The sequence below is a fragment of the Cebidichthys violaceus genome, unplaced genomic scaffold (assembly GCF_023349555.1).
Source record: "Cebidichthys violaceus isolate CVI_PGR_0920_01 unplaced genomic scaffold, fCebVio1.0.p SCAF_8, whole genome shotgun sequence".
In the NCBI taxonomy this organism is placed as follows: domain Eukaryota; kingdom Metazoa; phylum Chordata; class Actinopteri; order Perciformes; family Stichaeidae; genus Cebidichthys; species Cebidichthys violaceus.
In genome coordinates this window covers 9,108,674-9,129,143 of record NW_027176964.1, presented here as the reverse complement: position 1 = coordinate 9,129,143, position 20,470 = coordinate 9,108,674, and the positions used below count along the sequence as shown (strand labels likewise).

The 20,470-nt window shown below is 42.5% G+C and overlaps 1 protein-coding gene across 3 annotated transcripts in view; it reads right to left on the bottom strand.

The window, feature by feature from the left end:
* The window catches only part of fgf12a (fibroblast growth factor 12a), a 30,712-nt gene extending 18,318 nt beyond the window's left edge, over nt 1–12,394 (bottom strand). Inside the window, exons 1-3 of one of the 3 annotated variants that reach the window (XM_068738155.1) lie at nt 5,702–6,789; nt 4,419–4,466; nt 1,268–1,378 (exon numbers count right to left, since the gene is read on the bottom strand). In XM_068738155.1, the coding sequence (XP_068594256.1) occupies nt 1,268–1,378; nt 4,419–4,466; nt 5,702–5,897 (355 nt within the window). In that variant the 5' untranslated portion in view covers nt 5,898–6,789. Of the gene's footprint in view, nt 1–1,267; nt 1,379–4,418; nt 4,467–5,701; nt 6,790–11,931 lie in introns of those variants that run through there. The other 2 variants (XM_068738157.1, XM_068738156.1) reach the window with 2 other exon arrangements.
* Nucleotides 12,395–20,470: the final 8,076 nt, after the last annotated feature.

Below are 20,470 nucleotides of genomic sequence, written 5' to 3'. Positions count from 1 at the left end.
AGGGAAGGTGGTATTTTTAGTTTCCTCTGGCTGAATTATTCACTGCATTCCTCCATCCCTGGGCAAGTGGGACTGCTTAACAGGAGGATTACCTAGAGGTGGGGAAACCCTCACATACAACAAAAACCTCATCAGCCAAAGCCTTTAGAACACAATGGAGGCTCCAAAAAACAGCAATGTGCTAAAGGGGCAAATGGGAAATGCATTGTGTGGAAGTTTTTCACTTTTCTTGCGCTGTAATCTTTCTTTATGCCATAAGTACCGAAGATCTATCTCCTCATAAAATATAAAGCGACGAGTGACAGGGAGAGACCTTTCTTTCCACCGCATGACTGCCACGATCCAGCAGCTTTGGCTCCAGCTGCCTTCAGGATTGGCAGGATGTTTTAGAGAAGAAAGGTCATGATCGGTTTCCTGTCTGGCCTCACTCCAGACTGGGAGTGTCGTCATTATTCGGCTTTGACGACCCTTCTCCGCTGACACACATCTCTTCCTTGATCTGCCGCCTTCCATGGGAGACTGTTACAAAAGCCTATACTGTATGTTTTAATAAATGTTTTCCCTGTTTTTCTGTTTCTGGGAGAACAGAAGGGAGTGTGATATCTGTAGGAGTCTGTTCCCTGGAGACTATTTATCCTCGGGTGGTCCACATATGGAAAGTCGATGGGTGGTGAAATATCGCAAAGAACCGGCTCAGGGAGGGATCTATGTCACTACAAGTGAAGCTGTGGGGCTACAGTTGTTTCAGGCGATGGGTTTTTCCAGGAAGGAATTTCTGCAGTGTTAATCACACGCGCTTCAGAGCCAAATCAATCAAAACAACGTGCCACTTACAATCATGCAGTGTACACAGCAGAAGCGGTTTACTTGGAGGGACAGCGACGGGTATATTGGAATACATTTTTACTTGGGAATAGAAATTACAATACAAGATGCTCCCATAAATAATGCTTTTACTTACCGTGAAAGGTATGCTTTTCAGAAAACTGGATTCATAAACCATCGGAGTAGGTTATGACACATTTATGTCTACAGTTATATCTTGTACATGCTATTGCATAACAAGAAGCGGGAAAGAGGGCATTCTACCTCGTGGAATTTGGTGAATGGTTCCCGTTTACGTTTTTTTGTATTGATCATTTTATAATAAGAATAATTTTGATTAAGCACAGCTTATTAAATGTGGTAATATATTATATAACCGAGTGACTCATTGCCATTAAGTGTTTTATGCTGGAAGCTGCAGCTTCCGTAAAGCTCCACTCACTGTGGTCAGTGTTCTCGTCCTTGCTGCCATCGATGGTTCCATCCGGCTGCATCTGCAGGTAGAAGCCCTGCTGGCTGAACAGTCGCGTCACGATGCCTTTCAGCTGCGGCTCTGAAACACACACACACAGACACACACGCATACACACAAACCGTCGGCCAAGCCACAGCCCCATCCCCACCAAGAATATGTCAGAACAGCATTATCAACATTGTGACAGAAACACTCAAAAGATTTGATACACCTCTGCTTTCAGCTAAGTGTTTGCCCTCTTACAGCTCTTCACATCAAGCAGTTTTAAAATGCTGAAATGTTTTACCGACACACATTTCACAAAAACAAAAATGTACAGTGTTTGATTAATTAAAGAAGGCAAGCTGGCTGTGAAATATGGAGAGTACCAGCAGAACAATAACAGACTTTTCACCCTTTAGATTTCTTAAAGCATTTAAAAACACTTACTGTTGTGTTTTCATGTCAGATTAGTTAAAGCCTTTATATAACTTGTTTTGAATTGCATAATTTAAATAGAAATGTAAGTAAAATACTTTATTAAGTGAATCTCTATAATTACATAATTATAATTAACCATTTAAAAAATCGTATTGTTCTCGTGGCAGAATCCAGCCTCATGAGTTGCCTGATAACTAAATAAACTTAAGAGCACTAGAACCATTTCAGCCCTTCATTTAACTCTTACCATCTGTTGAATACCAATAAGACTGTGATTGACAGTTTGTAATGAGTCATCTGTTATACTTCATAATCCCAAAAATGTCTGTTTGACGGGAAGGCCTTAACAATGACAACACCATGACAGAAAATCAATGAGATACTTTCTCATAATGTCTTACCGTATCTAGCACAGAACAAAAAGCCATTTTGCATCATTTGGAAACTAAAGTTTAACTTTATAATGTACACTAACATGCCAATGGTTTTCTTTATTTGGTATGAAGCAACTGTGCATTTTTGGGTTGATATCACTGGCATTCAATGAAAGACAGTCTGAGTTTTTACAGGGAACATGTTCACCCAAAGGATTCCAGCGCTTTTTCTGACCTAAAAGAAACTGACCTAAAGTTTCCAAGAGTTGTTTTTTTTTCTTTTCTCATTGCAATAACCCTGAACTGACCTCCAACTCTGAGGCTGTGACATCTGGCAGCTGGCCAGGGTGCAGTTCACAGCACTCACCACTTCAGGGGAGCCGGGGGAAACGAGGATGAGCTCGGGGCAAAGAAAGGCTCCCGGTCTCAATGCCAGGAAAAAGTAGATGTGTAAAAAGAGTTTATGTGAGGGGAACTGTACGTGCGGTCTCCGTGGCCCATCTAATGTCAGGCAGGTCTTTTGATTTTGTGCAAACGCAGTAGTCAGAGTCAAATGACACCATTAGCGTACAAAAGACTTGGGTTGTGGCTTTTGACAGGGAAACACTGGAGAGGTAGTTTGTTTGCCAGATAAAAGAAAAGATGGAGAATAAGTATATGTAACCATGTTCGTATTTTTCTTCGGGTTTACTGGGAATAATGAATCACTGAACTATTATGTGTTTGATTTTTGAGACAAGCTCCACTGAAATCAGACATCAATTCCGTTGCTGGATGTTACTAATTAATTTGAAGAAACAAATGATGTGTTTTTTCACAGTTGAATCGCTGCCATTTCGTTTTAAGTGGCTAAATACACATTCGGCAACTGAAAATGCTTGCTTTGTAGGGCTCACAGCATGTTCTGATAAATGATGTACGTGATTGCAATAAGGGGATATGAGTGAGCCCGACTGTCCTCCAAGGTCATAGCAAGACTTGGTGGTCATGCAGTCAAGTTGGGTACAAAAAAAATAAAAAAAACAAGAGCAAAACAAAACATTTTCTAACTTGGTACCAGGAGAGGAAAACATAATCAAAGTTTTTCTGTCTTCAACAGTAACAGCAGATGTTGAGCCTTTACTTGAAAGCTGATCGCTGCAGTAATTACTGGCGCATATGCCCTCATTTATATTTTACAGAAGACAAGTGAGAGCTCATAGAAAGACTACGCGGAGTAGTGATGACCCCCAACTAGACTGAGTTCACCTCAACTGTACATCATCCTGACCATCAGTCCCCGACTCACCTACCCCTGGGATGGGGCCATCAATTCCTGAGACGGGCCTTTCATCATCCATCACAGGCAGGGTGAGGAGAATGTGTGTGTGTGTGTGTGTGTGTGTGTGTGTGTGTGTGTGTGTGTGTGTGTGTGTGTGTGCGCGCAAGTACATGGGAGTGTACACATCAGTAAATCACATGTGCTAACTACACTTCCATAAATTAAGACCTCAACGTGGGCCCGAGCAATCGCTGACGGCTCATCAGTTCCAATCATTTAGCAGAAAGTGTGTGTGTGTGTGTGTGTGTGCGTGCGCAGGTTCAAACTGACTCCATGTCAAACTTCAGAATTTACAACATATGTTTGTGCTACAAAAAAAAAAGAGTCTTTCAGTGGCAACATACAGCAAATCATTCTGTGTGTATGGGCCATCAAAACGTCAATAGATTTACTTCATACCAATACAGAAGGACAAAAACATTTATGTACGTCGACAAATGGCGTCATGACCATGAAATGCAGAATGATCATCACCTGTTCTGATATAGTGTTTGACAGAGAGAAACACAACATATCCATGTACACCAAAATACACTATTAGAACCTTTACTACATTTACACACAGCAGTACTTGACACATATTTACAGACACAGAACAAGTAGCGAAGATAGATAGACTGATCCGACATTGACTGACGGAGAGAATGAGGCAGAGACAAAATGAGAAGAGGCAGAGCCAAAGATAAAGATAGAGAAGAGACAGAGGAGCGACAAACGACTGGCTATAGGAGAGCTTTAGCTACGAGAAAGGAAAAAGAAAAGTACAAAATTAAGCTTAGAAAATCCAACAAAGCCACACAGAAGGAGGGATGAAAGAAAAAAAGAAGAGATCAGCAAGGGAGAGGGTCCCCCCCCAACCCACCCTCACTCTCTGTCCCTCCCCACCCCACCCCTTCCCCACCTACCCCCCCCCTCCCTGGCCGAGGGGGAGTCGACATGGGCGCGAGATGGGGTGGAGACGAGAGGAAACACAGCACACACGGATGGAGGCTGAGCTACTGACCTAGCCTGCAGCCCTTATGGGACACCTGTGGAGGTTTCGAGGGTGCATCTTACGAAGTGTGGGGGGGAGGGGGGTGGTGGGGGGGATAGAAGGAAAAACAACAGTCTTTTAAACAGGCAGAATTCATAAATTCTCCAGCGTATCGGCTGTTTATATGCAAATATATGGCAAGGCATCAGTGGAAAGATAAGGATGATCAATTAGAGGAAACACAGCATCTGCTTTCTGTTCGGCCATGTATGTGAAAGGGGTCACCTACCTGCCCAACAGTGTCTGGAGGCCTGACTGGCTTGTTGTCTGTCTGTCTGCTTATGTTTTCTATTCTGGCAGTTTTGGCACTGGGATTGTTTTGTCTGTGCGATAAGGTGGGCGGCGACAGGGTTTTAATTGAGTCTGTCTGGCTGGCTGGGTGTCTGTCTCCCTTTCTGCCTTTTAAATAAACTGTCTCTCTGTCTGTCCTCCTGCCTCATTCCGTTGTTAATCGAAGACAGAACTATCTGGATTCGGGGAGGGCTGGCTCGTGGTCTGTGCAGCAGGACAGAGCCAGGGGAATAAAAAAAAAAAGGGGGAAGGCTATACCATGGAGTGTAGTAGGCACGGAGCCTATGTCTATCAATACAGCCAGAGTAGCTCTTAATCACTAAGGCTATACCTCCCTTCACTGCAGTAAAGCTCCCTCTCGGCAATAAACATTTACCATTAAAACATTTAATCTCAAAAGAGCCTTGGTGCACTGCGGTGCAATTTACCTCCCCTCTGTACCACAATCTGCAGTGATATTGAATTAGCCAATTTAAAGCAGCATTTATAAGTGTATTCAAGTTACATGTGTGTTTTGAAGGGGAGGGGGTGCAAAGAATTAAGTGTGCAAAATCGAAGGCTTTAATATATTAGATATCTGTTGAAAGAGAACCTGCTCAGGCTGAGATATAGCATTAGTTTTTTTCTTTTTTTGTGTGTCCAGGGTAATCGATTATTCTGAGCAGTATCCCAATAAATAAAGGGGCTCACGTCACAGCATGCAGATCATTTCCTATAGATTCACGCTGCTCGGTATACGGGGGAGGGTTGTGCGCGGGGGTCGACAGACAACAAGAAGACCTTAATGGAACAGGTGGAATTTTTTCGCACCGCGGAGAAAATCTACCTTCTCCTCCGGTTCAGATTGGAGCCCTTGACTGCAGTATAATTGTCCAAAAGGGAGGGGGGGCGGGATGGGGTGTGGGGGCTGGGGAAAACTGCTTTCACGAGCCCACATATCAGTAAAAAAAAAAAGCACTGACCTGGTCGCCGCCGAACGGGTCTTTTCTTGCCGCTGCAGAAACGGACTTTGCTGAAGACCCCCAAGAAATGCCTCTCGCAGAGAGAGCGGGGGTCTTTGCTGGGACTGGGGCGACGTTTCGAAGTAGAGACCCGGTCGCTGTTTGACTCCCTCGCCTGGCGTTTCTGCCGGATCAGGGAGCTGGCGATCGCGGCCATCTCCCCGAACCGAGTCTGAAAACCGAGAGTCTATAGTTCGGCAGCGGGCGGTTGTGTTTGGTGCAGCTCCTTGACGCAAAAAAAACAAACTAAAACCGAGAGAGTTGATTCTGTGTTTGGCGTCCACGAGCGTTTCAACCAAATGTCATCCTGATCAGAAAATCCTCCGAGTCCCCGAGCATCAACGCGCTTCAGACGGCGACCACATGAGGGGGGACAGTACAGCGTCTTATTCACTCAGGGCTTCGAATCAACGACGACCGATCGTATAAAACATCGATCGACGGGCTAGGCCACAGGGGCCGACATGTCAGCCGTGAATGACATGCAACAGAGTTGTTAAATTGATGCTGCTGCGCGTCATTGGAGAGCTTCAGGTATTCCAGGTGAAGAGCGCCGCGTCTGACTCCGTAATCCTCATCTGCACAAGCAGCCTCTCCTCAGGCTTCCTTTTAAATAAGTCGCATTACCCTAAATCCATGCACGAGACGCTCGTGCGCGACTGGAGGAGAAATCATCCAAACTTTTTTTTTTTTCTCCCCTTAATTCATTACTCCACGCACATCGATGAATGAGACCGTTCGCTGCCCGTTCAGGAGGGGGACGGTGAACCCAGATATGTGAGCTCAGTCCCCCGGTTCCGTCGACTGCACCTCGGCGACAAAATGGAATCGGCAGCAGAGGCTGCGCTGCACGGATGCTGCAGAGATGTAATTTAAGCTTACATGGCGGGATTGTCGTCTGCAGAGCAACAATTAGTTGAGGCGATTTTTTTGTTGTTGTAGCGCACAAATAATAAAGAAGCCAGAGCAAAGATGATTTCCAGCGCGTCCCGATTGCTGTCGGTGTGTTACATCGCCGACAGCGAGAGTGGACGGTCACGGTCCGCTTCTCTCCCTCTCTCTCTCTACCCCTCTCCCCTTCTCTCTCTCACCCTCCTCTCTCCCTCTCCAACTCTTTTAACGCAACCATACGTGATTGAGGTTCCTATTAGGAATTATCGGAGGGTCGTACGGCGAAAGATCGATGATCTCCAGGAAGAAAAGACGTGAATATAAAATATATAGGGGGGAATGGGGAAGGCGAAATGCTGGATGGGTGGTTATGCAGGGGTAAGTGGGTGCGCGCGGGCGTGGGTTTTTTAGTAATTTGGGATAAAGTGCACATCTAAATAGGGGGGCGGATGATCTCCCAATTGTCACGTTGAACTACAATTTAAATCCAAAGTTGCAAGCCAGTTGTTTTTTTTTGAATGGGCCAACGAGGAGGTCACGTGAAGTTTATATACTTAAGCGCGCATTATATTTTTAAAAACCCTGTGGCCACACATGACGTAAAGAACATATTAAACGTGGATAAAATGATTATCTTCAACAGGTGCACAATGAATATGAACCCCACCAGAAATGGTACGTTGAAGACCCAGACAGCGACACAACACATGGATAAATATGTTTTATGGTTTATGGAAACGACGCGGGCTACCCCAAAACATTATAAATAACATTTTCAACAACGGCAGAATTCTCATAAACCATGAAAAATACCGTAACAATCAAAGCTTAGAGAACTGCCCTTTAACACTGAGTCAGGAGAGAGGGAGTGCATGGACATGTGTGCATGTGTGAGAGCATACTGTATTCTGCTTGTGTTTCTGTCATAGATCAGTTGCTGACGACAAATGCAAACCAATCGATTGTTTTCACTGCATTTGTTAAATTGTTCTGCATTGGAATTCAGCGAATGGCTATAAATTATGGTTAAGGATGAGACGTAAATCAATGCAAAGTCCCCAAAAAATTTCCTGCAAATATGTCTGTGTGCATGTGAGCATGCTTCTGGTTTCATGTCTATTATTGCATGAGATGGGGAGCACGCACACACACACACTGTGGGAGGAAGAACACGTGAGTGTTCAGCAGCAGAGCAAACCTCTCTCCTCCCCTTGATGAAACTGCATGAAACATTTAGAGGCCTTTTTCTAGGACTGGGTTTGACATTCTCTCTCCAAACCGAGCCCTCAGAGAGACAATTTCCTTTGGACTACCACTGTCTTACGTAAGATTTGGATATAATGGATGAAAGTGGTGAATGTGAAGCACTGGTACCTTTTGTGTGGTCCTGCATGTGTGTGTCAGAGAGAGAGAGAGAGAGAGAGAGAGAGAGAGAGAGAGAGAGAGAGAGAGAGAGACTACAATCTTTTCTCAGAGAAAGCTAGACAGACAGACAGACAGAATACAGATGGCAAAAGAAAAGTTTATCAGTCAAAATCAAAACCTGCATTCTGTATTCTTATTGCCAGTGCATAGTAAAAAATGAATATGCCACTGCAGCATAAAGAAATATCAATAACAACATCAATATATCATTCATCATTCTCACGGATACGCAGCAGCGTGATATACATTTCTTAGAAGAAGAAAAAACCCAGCGGGTGGTTTGTTGTATATTGAGTGAGAGAGCTTTCTCACAAATGGGGGGGGACTTTGTGGATGTGCAGCTCTGTAGAGACAAGAGACATATATCTTAGTCAGGAAAACATAAAGTATCCCCTAATGAGGATCTGCTAGGCTTCCTACCTCTACCAGAGACAATTGATGTCCACTTCATTCCAGCTGAGAAATACCCTCGGGCAATAAAACACTGTCGCTATGAAATTCCCTGCAGGGCCATTGCAATCATTTGAATTGTCAATTAAAATGATTTGACTCCATAAAGGTTTGCTAGTTAAGTTATTCAAACAGCGTGATGTCAACATGTCAGTGTGCTACCGACAGAGTAAGTCATTAGCATTTATTGAAACCACATTGTGAACATGAGTGAAAATGATGCAGACGTGTAGTGTTAAACATGTTGAGTGTGCAGCTGTGTTTTCATTTTATCAGCCACTGCTAGTTCTTGGACTTTCATCATTATGAACCATGTTGCATACACTGTACTCTGCAGCATAGGAGCTAAATATGTCTGCAAACTGAAACGCAAAAAAAGCCCCAGCATCCCCCGTGGCCCTCCTTCAGGTGCCACAACTGGAGTAACATGTTCAGAGTCATTTCTTTGTACCTGCTGCCCCCTTGTGGAAAAATAATGAACCATAGGTGTTCAGGGAGAGAGAGAAAGAGAGAGAGAAAGAGAGAGAGAGAGAGATAGATAGAGAGAGATAGAGAAAAAGAGAGAGAAATAGAGAAAGAGAGAGAGAGAGAGAGAGAGAGAAAGAGAGAGATAGAGAGAGAGAGAGAGAGAGCGATAGAGAGAGAGAGAGAGAAAGATAGAGAGAGAGATAGATAGAGAGAGAGAGAGAGAGAGATAGAGAGAGAGAGAGAGAGAGAGAAAGATAGAGAAAGAGAGAGAGAAAGAGAGAGAGAGAGAGAGAGAGAGAGAGAGAGAGAGAGAGAAAGAGAGAGAGACCCATGCGGTAGGTTCCATCCTCTTCAAGATGGTCACTCCAGTGTGTCCTTGAGACACCTCACAGATCTGTTGACTCACAATAGCTGTGAGTTTTCGTCTCGTAATGTCTGCTAAACTGTCTTGCCACGTCTCCAGGAGGCAAAGAGGAGAGCTGTGAGAGAACAAGTGTGATGCTGTGGCTCAGTAGCACACTTACACCACCAACACAAACCACAGCTTGCTGCTTGATCATAATGAGTGTGAGAAGTATATATACTTGAAATGCAAACAGTAAGTGATTCTTATTTACAACCAAAAAGAGTGCAGTAAATGCGAGGCAAATCTTACTGTTGTTCCTAATTGTGAGCATGAAGGCACAAAACAAGACAAGCACAAGCAGAGAGGTGACAACCAACCTATAATTAAGACTTTTAGGACAAATTCAATTAGTCATTAACACAAATCGTGCTTGACAAAAATGCAAAAAAATGTCTGATTCTACTAAAAATGCCGCACATCATTCTACAAAGACTTTAGCGATGATTTATTTGACAAAAAGGTCACTCTATATGAAAAAAAGCTGTTCCCAAAGTAATTTAAATGAAACCTGATGTTATATTGATCTGAACAGCCACATTGAAACTGACAAACAGACAAGAAATAAGTATCACTCGTGAGGAGGAGGTTTTGTTTCCATCCCACCCACCACACAAGTCTCCTGCAATCCCAACTACTGTATTTAACTTGTAACACAAGAGAAGCCAGGTGCAGACTTGACACTACAAAGGGAAGCGCAGGTGCAAACATTTAAGCCTGCTCAGAAACATCCTTCACCGAAAATCCCTATGGAGTGGATTTTGGCACAGTGCCCGGTGAGCGGAACCTTTTCTGCTCTTTCCTGCTTTACTTGATTTTTTTAGTGAATGATGCAATCGGTTACCAGCCGAGGTTAAGCTCAGTGTGTCATCCCTGTTTGTCTGATGACACTTATACTGATGTATAATAGACTGACAAGTCCATTCATCCACAAGCACTGTTTAAACATCCACAAAGCATGCTGTCATCATATTGTAGCTCTGTTTTGAAATAACGCGTTGGAGTTTTGGATGTGCAGCAGAGACACAGTGGAACTCCTCTTTAGGAGTTCTTGCAAAAGAACCCCAACAAGTCAAAAACAGAGAATCCAATAGAAAAAAAGATTAAACTTGTTAGTGAATTGGCAAGTTGAAAAACAACAAACTTCAAACGAAGCATCACCTGACACAGCTTCATGTCAGACAAGCTTTAAATTTGCATCCAGCTGTGAGCTGACTCATAAAGTTTTAAATGAGGTCATGCGGTTCATCTAACAGTGAGCAGATATGCTGGATAAGGACTGATGGTGCTTTATAACTGAGCCCTACAGATCCCAGTGTGCACGCTGCTTTTGGTCCAACTTCCTCAGAGGAATCAACTGTGCTTAATGGAGTTTCTAATTGTCTGCCCTGAATATGAGAGCTGCTCCGAGCTGAAGCTACTGGAGAGTCTACAAACTGCATGTGACGGGAGGAGGCGGGAGGAGGTGTTGCATTTGTCTCCCGGTAAAATGGCATTTTGTCTTGCTCTGGAAATACCGTAGGATTTTTAATGACTTGGGAGGTGTAGTTGTGTTATGAGCAACAGCAGCATTGCAGTGAATTTGCGGAGACATGAATAGAGGACATGGAAGGCATATTAGGCATTTTGCCAAAGGCTGTTGAGTGGTGGTTGTGTATGAGCGCAAATGCATGTGTGTGTGTGTGTGTGTGTGTGTGTGTGTGTGTGTGTGTGTGTGTGTGTGTGTGTGTTATTGAGACTCTCTGTTGTACAGTGGATGTGTGGCAAAGTGAGTCACATTCAAAAGTACTGTTTGGTTTCCCGGGTCAGGCTAAATGCAGCTCATCTGAAACTATATTACACCATGCCCAGTTTTCAGCATGCATTAAAGTAGCTGAAGTATAAGTGTAGAGACGGTTAAACTTTATATTTAACTCTGTCTTGTCAAATTGGGACAAATTGCAATCAATGTGGGGTATCCTGGATGATAGACATCTTTTTACTCCCCACATTAAAAGTTTGGGAGCCCCTGCAGTTGGAGTACTTCTGCCATGGCGCTATCCGTGGTGCTGAACTGTGCAGCTTGTTTTGGGGGCCCTAAAACAAAGCTGCCTCTCCAGGCCCCATGAAGTTTAATGACTTGATCCCAGCATTGTTCAATTGTTTTGGCCCCACCGCTTCAGATGCAGCACTGGAACACGCTGGTCTGCAAATACAGCTCGGTCTGGTAATGCCCCCCCCCCCCCCCCCCCCCCCCTCTCTCTCTCTCTCTCTCGCTCTCTCTCTCTGGAGTAGTGCGGCTGGCCATGGATGCTGAAAGCCAGCAGCTACCCGCATACACACACACACACACACACACACACACACACACACACACACAACGCGGGACAGATGCAAAGGACCACAAGGATAGGCTCTCTCCACTGCAGAATCGAAAGATGTAACTCACACACTGGAGTGGCCAATGAAACCACTCCCCCCCCTCTTTTTTTTTCTTTTTTTCATCACTCAAGAGAGAAAGCATGCAAAGCGAAGGTAGCTTGCAAAGCTACGGTGCTAAACGTTTATCTCTCACCGTCGGGGATAGTGGTCGACTTCGATCGTTGTCCACAGAAACACTGCAGCATATGCGCTCCTTTCTGAAGGAATGGCCTCAGAATCCTCATTGATTTGGGTTGATGGGAGCCCTCCTCAATCCAAACAATCGGGCAACGCTATGACAACCACAGCAGGGTCAGGCAGCATAGCGTAGCCAGCCAGCCTCTCGCTATAGGCTCACAGCAGCCCTCCAAACGCCGGAAGGGCACAGTCTGCAGGACAAATTACGCTAAAACGAGGCATCTTGAGTGATCCCCCCTCCTCGCTCTCTCGCTCTCTCTCTCTCTCTAGCACTATCTCTCTCGTTCTCTGTCTATCCTCTTCTCGTCCACCGGCGGTCATTCGCGTTCACGGCACACTCCTCTTCCGCCACGGAAGGCAACGCAAGGACGTTACAATGTGCTCTTAATTGTACAATCCCCCCCTCCTCCTCTTGTCTTCGCGTCTTTACCAGCAGAGAGAGAGAGAGAGAGAGAGAGAGAGAGAGAGAGAGAGAGAGAGCATGCACGCCAAAGTTAAAGTGCAGGGGTAAAGTGGCAGGCCGGCCACGAGTGAGGTAATGCGGAGCTGACAGTTCAGGTGACGATCCGACGCTGGCTGCACAGATGTTGAAACCCTGGAGGGTTTTTGTTTTTTTCATTTTTATTTTTTTTTTACCCCAGATCCTTTGGGAACGCGGGTAACGCAGAGCCTACGTCAGCTGCAGCCCGCCGCTTTAAAGACAAATGTGTTTTCTCTCTGCGATGACACAGTGACAGAAAGTTTACGGCTCAGTCAGTCACTGCGTTATGAATTACCAGAAAAATAAAATAAAATGAATACATCAACTTTATCTAGAATGCCAGCTTCTGCTGAGTGCATCAATGTGCATCAGATCTGAGTAAATAAAATTGATTAGGACCGTATCCATGTGGAACAAGGCAAATAAATAGTTTTCACTTGTTGACAGTTAGTAAAAGTAGCAGTAACACACGGTAGAAATTCTAGAAGTAAAAAGGGAAAATGTTATCTTAAAGCATAAGTTGTATTGAATGTATTAACGTATTGCTTCTATGTATATTAGCAAAAATATCATTGGAGTATTATTACTGATGAATCAATGTACAAAATATGCCTTTCATTGTTGTATCAGTCAAGGCGGAGATCATTTTAATTATTTTGTATATTATTGGTTCATAATCTGCAACGATACATTATTCTTAACATATGTTTCTTAATGTAAGATCTTTATCTTATTTTTTTAAGTAATTAAAGCTGTCTAATAAATCCAGTGGAGTAAAATGTAGGATACAGTATTTTCCACCAAATTGTAGCGAGGTAGATGTATGAAGTACACTGACAATGTATATACAACTGTGAAGCACCACCACTGTTTGTTGTATCTGCTAACTCTACACTAGACATCTCTGAGTAAGTAAAAGCACTTTATAATTAAAATTGCTTTGTGATTTAAAAAAGGATAATAACATGCAAGAACAATAAAATTGAATTAAAACAAAAAAATAACAGGCTTTATTTCACCACAGACAACACTTTCTTACTTATTATGTGAAAGAAACAAGTGAGTTTGATCTCACAGCTGCTCTTACAAAACTGGCTCAATACTTTAAGGATTGAATGGGATCGACAATATGACAAGAATTGTTGGAGCATCACAGAAAAACATGTTAGTACTAAACTAAAAAGGACCCTTAGAATAATGCATGGAGATATAATAAGTGAAACATGTGATTCAAAATGTGTAAAGTTCACAACCATGTGCCGTCTTCAATGTGATTTCCTTTTAATGTATTCTAAAGATATTTTTTTGTTTACTAATCAAGATCTTAAAGACAAAATCTTTCAAATTTGACCCAGTATGAGCATGAAAGCAAAACTATGTGCAACAGTGTACTCTAGGGGGTGCCATGACATAAAGCACTCCGATTACAATAACATGCAGAGAAACTGAGATTTGACCATGAAGCAAAGAGAGGAAGAGAAAGAAGGAGAAAAAGTAGCATTTCTTCTTTCTAAGTATTCAGAGTCACTAAAGACAAAACACAAGTGTTTGGATTTACTGTGTGAGACATTGCTGTTCTTCAGTCTGTGTAGTGAACAAAGACGCTCTGCACATCCTCCTCTGCAGCATTCATTTAACACACGACTGCATTTAAAGTGTTTTACAGTATATCTTGTGTTTTCTTGTGCTCATGTAACCTTGTACCACAAGGACTACAATAAGCCTATGGCACCGACTACCTTGGGAACATGCCCTCACAATGTGTAATATATACATTGTACATAAAATGACATTTTAGGTCAGCAAAATGCTTCAACAACAGCATCCATGCAAATAAGGAAAGGTCAGAGAGGTGTAAAGAGAGAATGGAGGAGGGAAGGAGGGAGGGAGGGAGCTGGCATCAGACCCAGAGTCACAGATATGGTGCTGTTGCTATATTCATCTCCCACTATACTGTCCCACTGCAGAACAAGTCCCCATAAAGAGAGAGAGAGAGCATGAAGAGGAAAAGGTGGCACAGAGGGCACAGGGAGGAGGTTAACTTAAAACTGGACATGAACTGACCCTCCCATACTAATAAAAAAATAATTGGTTTTAATCTGGCATGCATTCATTTCACTTTACAGCATGTCTTTGTGTATGTATAGGATAATTTGCTGTTGTATGTTCCCTAGTTTCTTAAAAATCCTTCGCACTAACAGCAAAAAGACAGAGAAAGACAATTCTACATAAAGAAGGGCTTAAAGGGACAGCTCACCACAAAATAAAAAATTACATGTTTTTCCTCATACTTGTAGTGCTATTTATCAATCCAGATAGTTTTGGTGTGAGATACCTTGATTATATTACTAAAGATAATTCACAGACCTTGTTGTGAGCAGTTTCACGTAGGAGCTATTTACTACCAACCGTATCACGGACAAAACCTTCTATCACGATAAAGGCCATTTCATATCTCTAACAGGATATAGCATGTTTTCCAGTAATTCAATAAATAATTGTCTATATGAAATAATGACATGGTTATGTATACTCTTGTGTGAATTATATTCAATTAAAGTAATGAGTATTTTCTAATTTAATTAATAAGAACTTTAGTGTAAAATTATTTGATAAGAAATTTGAGTTAGTATGTGCTTAATGTCTATTTAGACAATGTTATTGTTTATCACGATATCTCGATATATGATTTCATCACAGTATGATTCAATTGAAAGATGATAAATTATAATTTTGAATTATCGCCCAGCCCTAATCACTGTTCATAAACATTAATGGTGTAATCCTCGGCTGAGCTGTAACATTACCTCAGTGGTGCTGGGAGAGCTAGCAATAGAGTAAACATGCACGCTTCCTTCCGCTCGGTGATACGGTTGGCAGGTGTAGTTTGGTAGAAAATAGTTCCTACATGAAACTGCTGACCACAAGGTCTGTGGATTATTTTAAGTATCCGGGTCGTGAGTTCTGAAAAGAGACATTGCTGTTGAGTTTTTTTAATTTATTGTCTGCTACTTTGAGCACCACAAGCCGAGTGCCATTTAGTTCCATTCTATTGGAGAGAAATACATATTCATCAGCTCCTCTCTTCTCCCGTCTGGACTTGGAAGTACCAATTTCCGATGTAAAATTCCCCTTCCTCCAATCACATACTTCTCTTAGCTTCAGACCCCATGTGACACCTTGTGAATGACCCGTCGTCATTCACTCAGTGTGTTCCGTAACGTTACCTTGTCCAAAAAAGACGCGTCCTGTATGTATTTGAGCAAACTCAGATCTGTCTGTGATGACACTGTGGAAAGATGTGAGACAAGCCAGCTCTCATTTCACCTTCCTATACTGTCAACAGAAGCAAGGTTAAACTGTTCACCTTGTAAAGAGATAGCAGCTTTGAATGGTACTGCAATCGAAATGGATCATGTAGAAATGCATTGTGATTATGCTGACCAAACATTACGGGAAGAAAAACACATGTCCAATTTAGATAAGTAGCTGCAAATTGAAATTTAGATGTCCCTGTTCTTCCAGATCATTTCATTTGAAAAACAGAAGTTGTGATTTTAGATTAATTAATTCTTTCTCAACAGCAGGGTTGGTTGTTTGTTTCTGCAGTGGGAAGCAAAACTATTTCAAGAATATTAAAACTCAAACTAGTCAACCCAACAAATGCTTTGGTGGCTTTATCATTACAAATTCATGCTGTGCAGCCAAGCATTGATCAAACATCAGTGCACAGAAGTACGTATGTAAAACAATGCACAACACTTCTACACTTATTTGTTTGACTGTAAGGTGCCGCCATTACAACCGTATTTTAGATGTTACAGTCAGTTTAATAGCTTCAATGAAGCGTTAAAACAAGCAGAAACAATACACGCAATATATACAGAACAGTGAGTTTGTCCAACACTTTTTTTTAAACAAATAGAAAAATAAATTTGAAATACAGCATATTGATAACTACTAAAACTAGTGCAAGTGTTAAATTACTGTGAGGATGACTCAGTTGTTTGTAAGTGTTTACAGCAGAGCTGCCCACAGTAAAACACATCATTACAAAACACACGAAAACGCCACTTACTCATTTAAAACCTGATGTATAAAGAGCCATGTTTTGGAAAATATTTGGACATCAAGTATTTGAGTCTACAATATTACAAGTATTGTATTGTTTACTGTTCACCATTAAATTCATTGAAGTACCATGTGAGTGTTATTGACATGTCTGTTTTGGTCAAGTTTATGTTATTGTGTGACTGCAATCACTACATACAGCTACACTGCCTTGCTCTAATATATTTAACATGAATTGCAAACAGGATTGTCTGTCACAACATATTTTTAAAGCTTCAACAAAGTGACTCAGATTTAGACAAAATCTACTAGAAAATGTAAAACATGTATTTGAAAATGGTCAGAAGTAAGTTAGAAGTTTCTCTCTGGCAGAAGAGATGTTGTATCTCAATGGGACCTTTCTGGTTAAGTAATGGATACATTTAGTTGGAGCTAACACATGTAAAAACTTCCTTTTAAAGTGTTTAAAACATCCAAACTTCTCTAAAGTATGAAAATGTCATCTGTTGCACTTAATTCTATAAGTGTTGGTTGTAATGCTCAGCTACAACAGCCTATGCAGAGAAGAAGAAGAAGGCCTTTGATTCTGTGAGTAACATAAACATACACTGTGTCGTACAACAGCACTGCGTCACTGCTGATGGTAACTAACATTTTCTGAAATGCCAGAAAGCATTCTCATATTCTGCAAAGCCAAAGCAACGTCTGCGTTGCAAAAAATTGGCAACGCTGTCCATGGTTGCATCAAGTAAAGCTGCCAAAAATCTGTTGCAAAATGACAAGTGGGCAAACTTGAGGTTAGTGGCTCAATCTGGGTACAACAACACAGCAACAAGACACTTTGTCACAGATAACGTATCAGCGTCACAGCATTGAAAATGCAACTATAGCTTTTTCACTTCTCATACATGGAAAAAAAGAGAACTTTTATTGTTCTGTTTTTTTTTCAGTGGACCTGCTGTGTCGCTCTGTGTATTAATGAAGGAGAGAGTAAGGAAAAGACAAAGAGCGGATCTTTAAGAAAGAAGGAGACTCTTTTTAAATCATGAGATAGCAAGACTGCAAATATGTGAGAGAGTAAGAAATGAGAGATAAAGAGGTTGCTGTCATGTGCAAGACGAAGAAAGAGGGGATTTAAAAGATGAGGAGAGTGACGAAGGGTAGAAATGAATCAGCAGCGCTGAGCGGCTGTGTGTACCAGTTTGTGAAGTGGACTGCACATGAAAGACACCTGGGTACATGACGGATGTTGCACACAACAGACCACAGAAACACTGTGAGAAATGTACTTTATCTATTCTTCTGTCTATACAGCATGAGGGGGACTGTCATTGAAAAAAAGCTTTTGACGCAGAGGAGCTCTTCATGACGAGTCATCAAGATCAGGTAATAAAACAGGACCCACATAAAGGCCCTTGTTAGTCAGCTATCAGTTGATGATGTAATGGTGCATAATTCGGTATTCCAAAGTACATTAGAATGAATCAAATTGCTACACAGTTGTCCGTTTTGCCCATTGGCAATCCTGCCATTAGATTAGACAACTAAACTAGTTTGGTTACAGTGACAAACAGAAGATACAAGTCAAACAGTTCACCACAGACAAATGTATGAAAACATACTGATACAGTAACACTAACACACAAACAAACTGATATTCCAAGAGTACATTTATGTAGCTGAAGAGCCCGCCACCACTAACTGATGAATACAACAGGATAATAAAACAGGAAATATGAAATGAACAAGTTAATATATTATCCTTTCTGTCATCATACAAGAGTCACTGAGACACAAACAGAGAGCGCACAAAGAAAGACGTGTGAGGTCAGACTGATGTACTGGATTGAGCTGGTGTTGGCTTTTTCTATTGTGGATATCAGCACTGATTAACCTGATTTGTATTGTTACAACTGCCCTGGAGTTATTTACATGTTTAATGTTTCCATAGATTAAGTGCACATGTGGCATTAAAAAAGTTTTATTGAACGGAAACGACAGACTAAGTCCAGACTAAGTCCAATGAGAGAACATAAATCTAAAGTCTGTCCTGATATACAATACAAGGATGCGAACACTGTGACCTGGTGGGAAGCGTTAACAACAACACAGGAACAGAGGACATGATGCATGACAGTAAAGCACAAAGCATTTGTGGTAGTGAACACTTCATTTTCCCCGTGTGGAATCAATGAACAAGGCCGTAAACTCAGCGGATCCCAAAGCGTACATAAAAAGGGTGGGTCAGGTTTACAGCCTTGAGAGGACGTAGGTGAGCCCCCCAGTTACCCCTCAAATGTACTGTATGCAGCACGACTTCTGTGTCATGCTTTACTGCAGCATTTGTGCTTTTATTTTAAACTCTGGGTGAAAGAGATCAGGGTGACCATGAGCGAGAAGGTTACCCTACTTAAAGAAGGGCGCTCTGTCCTTTGAATATATTTTAAGAAGGGACTGTACCTGATTTGTGCTTTAACCCCGTGCATCATTATACTACACTGCCTACACAACTACATATATATACGTTTAAGAGTGAGTTACATATTTAAGATGTGTAAGCATCAAGCTTTTCATGCAGCAAACTCGATCCTCTAAATACCAGCCTCTATCCCATTACTGGCAGAGTTTAAAAGCTTTGTCAACAACACGCATGCTGATCGTTGAGGCCACACCACGCTGCACGGTGAACAGCAGCATTCATCTCGCCGACAAAAAAAAAAGTGGAGAGCCAGCAGTTTTTGTCTAAATCAGCTGACAGCACCGACAGCGTACAGGAAAGCTCCAGCAGGGAGACTAAAACCGTTTACCATGCGCAACACTGGGGGTGAAAACACTGTAATGCAGGCCTAGTATTTGCATAAGTTGCATATCATAAGATGTTATTTTCAACAGGCCAACATTGTGGCCTGATCTAATAGCGCTGATAACTCTTTACACCTCGTGTTGGAAAGGTTTCCTAAACGGTTAAAGCAAACTAGTGGAGGCGGCAGACTGAGCTGGGAAGCCGGGGTGCAGCAGCAGCAGCAGCAGCAGCAGCATCGCGCTGCAGCACCGGAGCATGTGCTGATGAGGCTGGTTAACGCACACACATAGGCATGCACAGCATCATGCGCGTGCATCCGTCCGCTCAAGTTCTAACCCGGGCTGTGAAAGTGCATCCCAACTCTATCACATGTGGTGCTCTGCTGCAGATTTACTAACAAAGTTAAGGCTTTTTTTTGTGTTCCGCAGTCTGTGCACCAGAGCCGCCACACAAATAAGCAACGATAACGAGCTCATAACTTATTCATAAACAAGCGCGTGGAAGTTCCTTACCGGCGCGTTTATCACCCATGTCCCCTTGCGGTGCAGAAGTTGATTGTATTGCCGACGTAGGCTGGAGGATTGCGCTTGGAGGTGGCGCGCGCTCGCTTCTTCAGTTGGGACAGCAGAGCAGGGCAGGGAGGCAAGTTGCTTTTTTCAAGTAATAGATTACAAAATGAGCTCCTTGTGGGGACCCCCCCGCCCCCTTAAAAAAGCACGAAAGCGACACCGGATGCAGAGCTCTTCGGTGAGCTCGTGCTTACCTCTTCGTGTTCGCAAGAGTTTGTGAGTAAGGTGGACTGAGGGCTCAGGTAAAGAACGAGGGAGGAGGGTTGGGACTGTGTGTCTGCGTGTGTGTGTGTGTGTGTGTGTGTGTGTGTGTGTGTGTGTGTGTGTGTGTGTGTGTTTGCAGGGGAGAGCGGATGCAGGGTGTGCATTGTGTCTTGATGCAGGAGTACAGTAGATGTTTTTTTGTCTGGAGCTCTTTCTGTCACTGTTGGGCTGAAACACTGCCAGTTTTTTAATTTCCTTGCAAACCAGCACGCTTATAATTTGTGCTGATGATTTATGATGACAAGAGTGTTCCACAAATAAACCCTGATCGATGCTGTTTTTTTCTATTCAAAACATCTTCAATTTA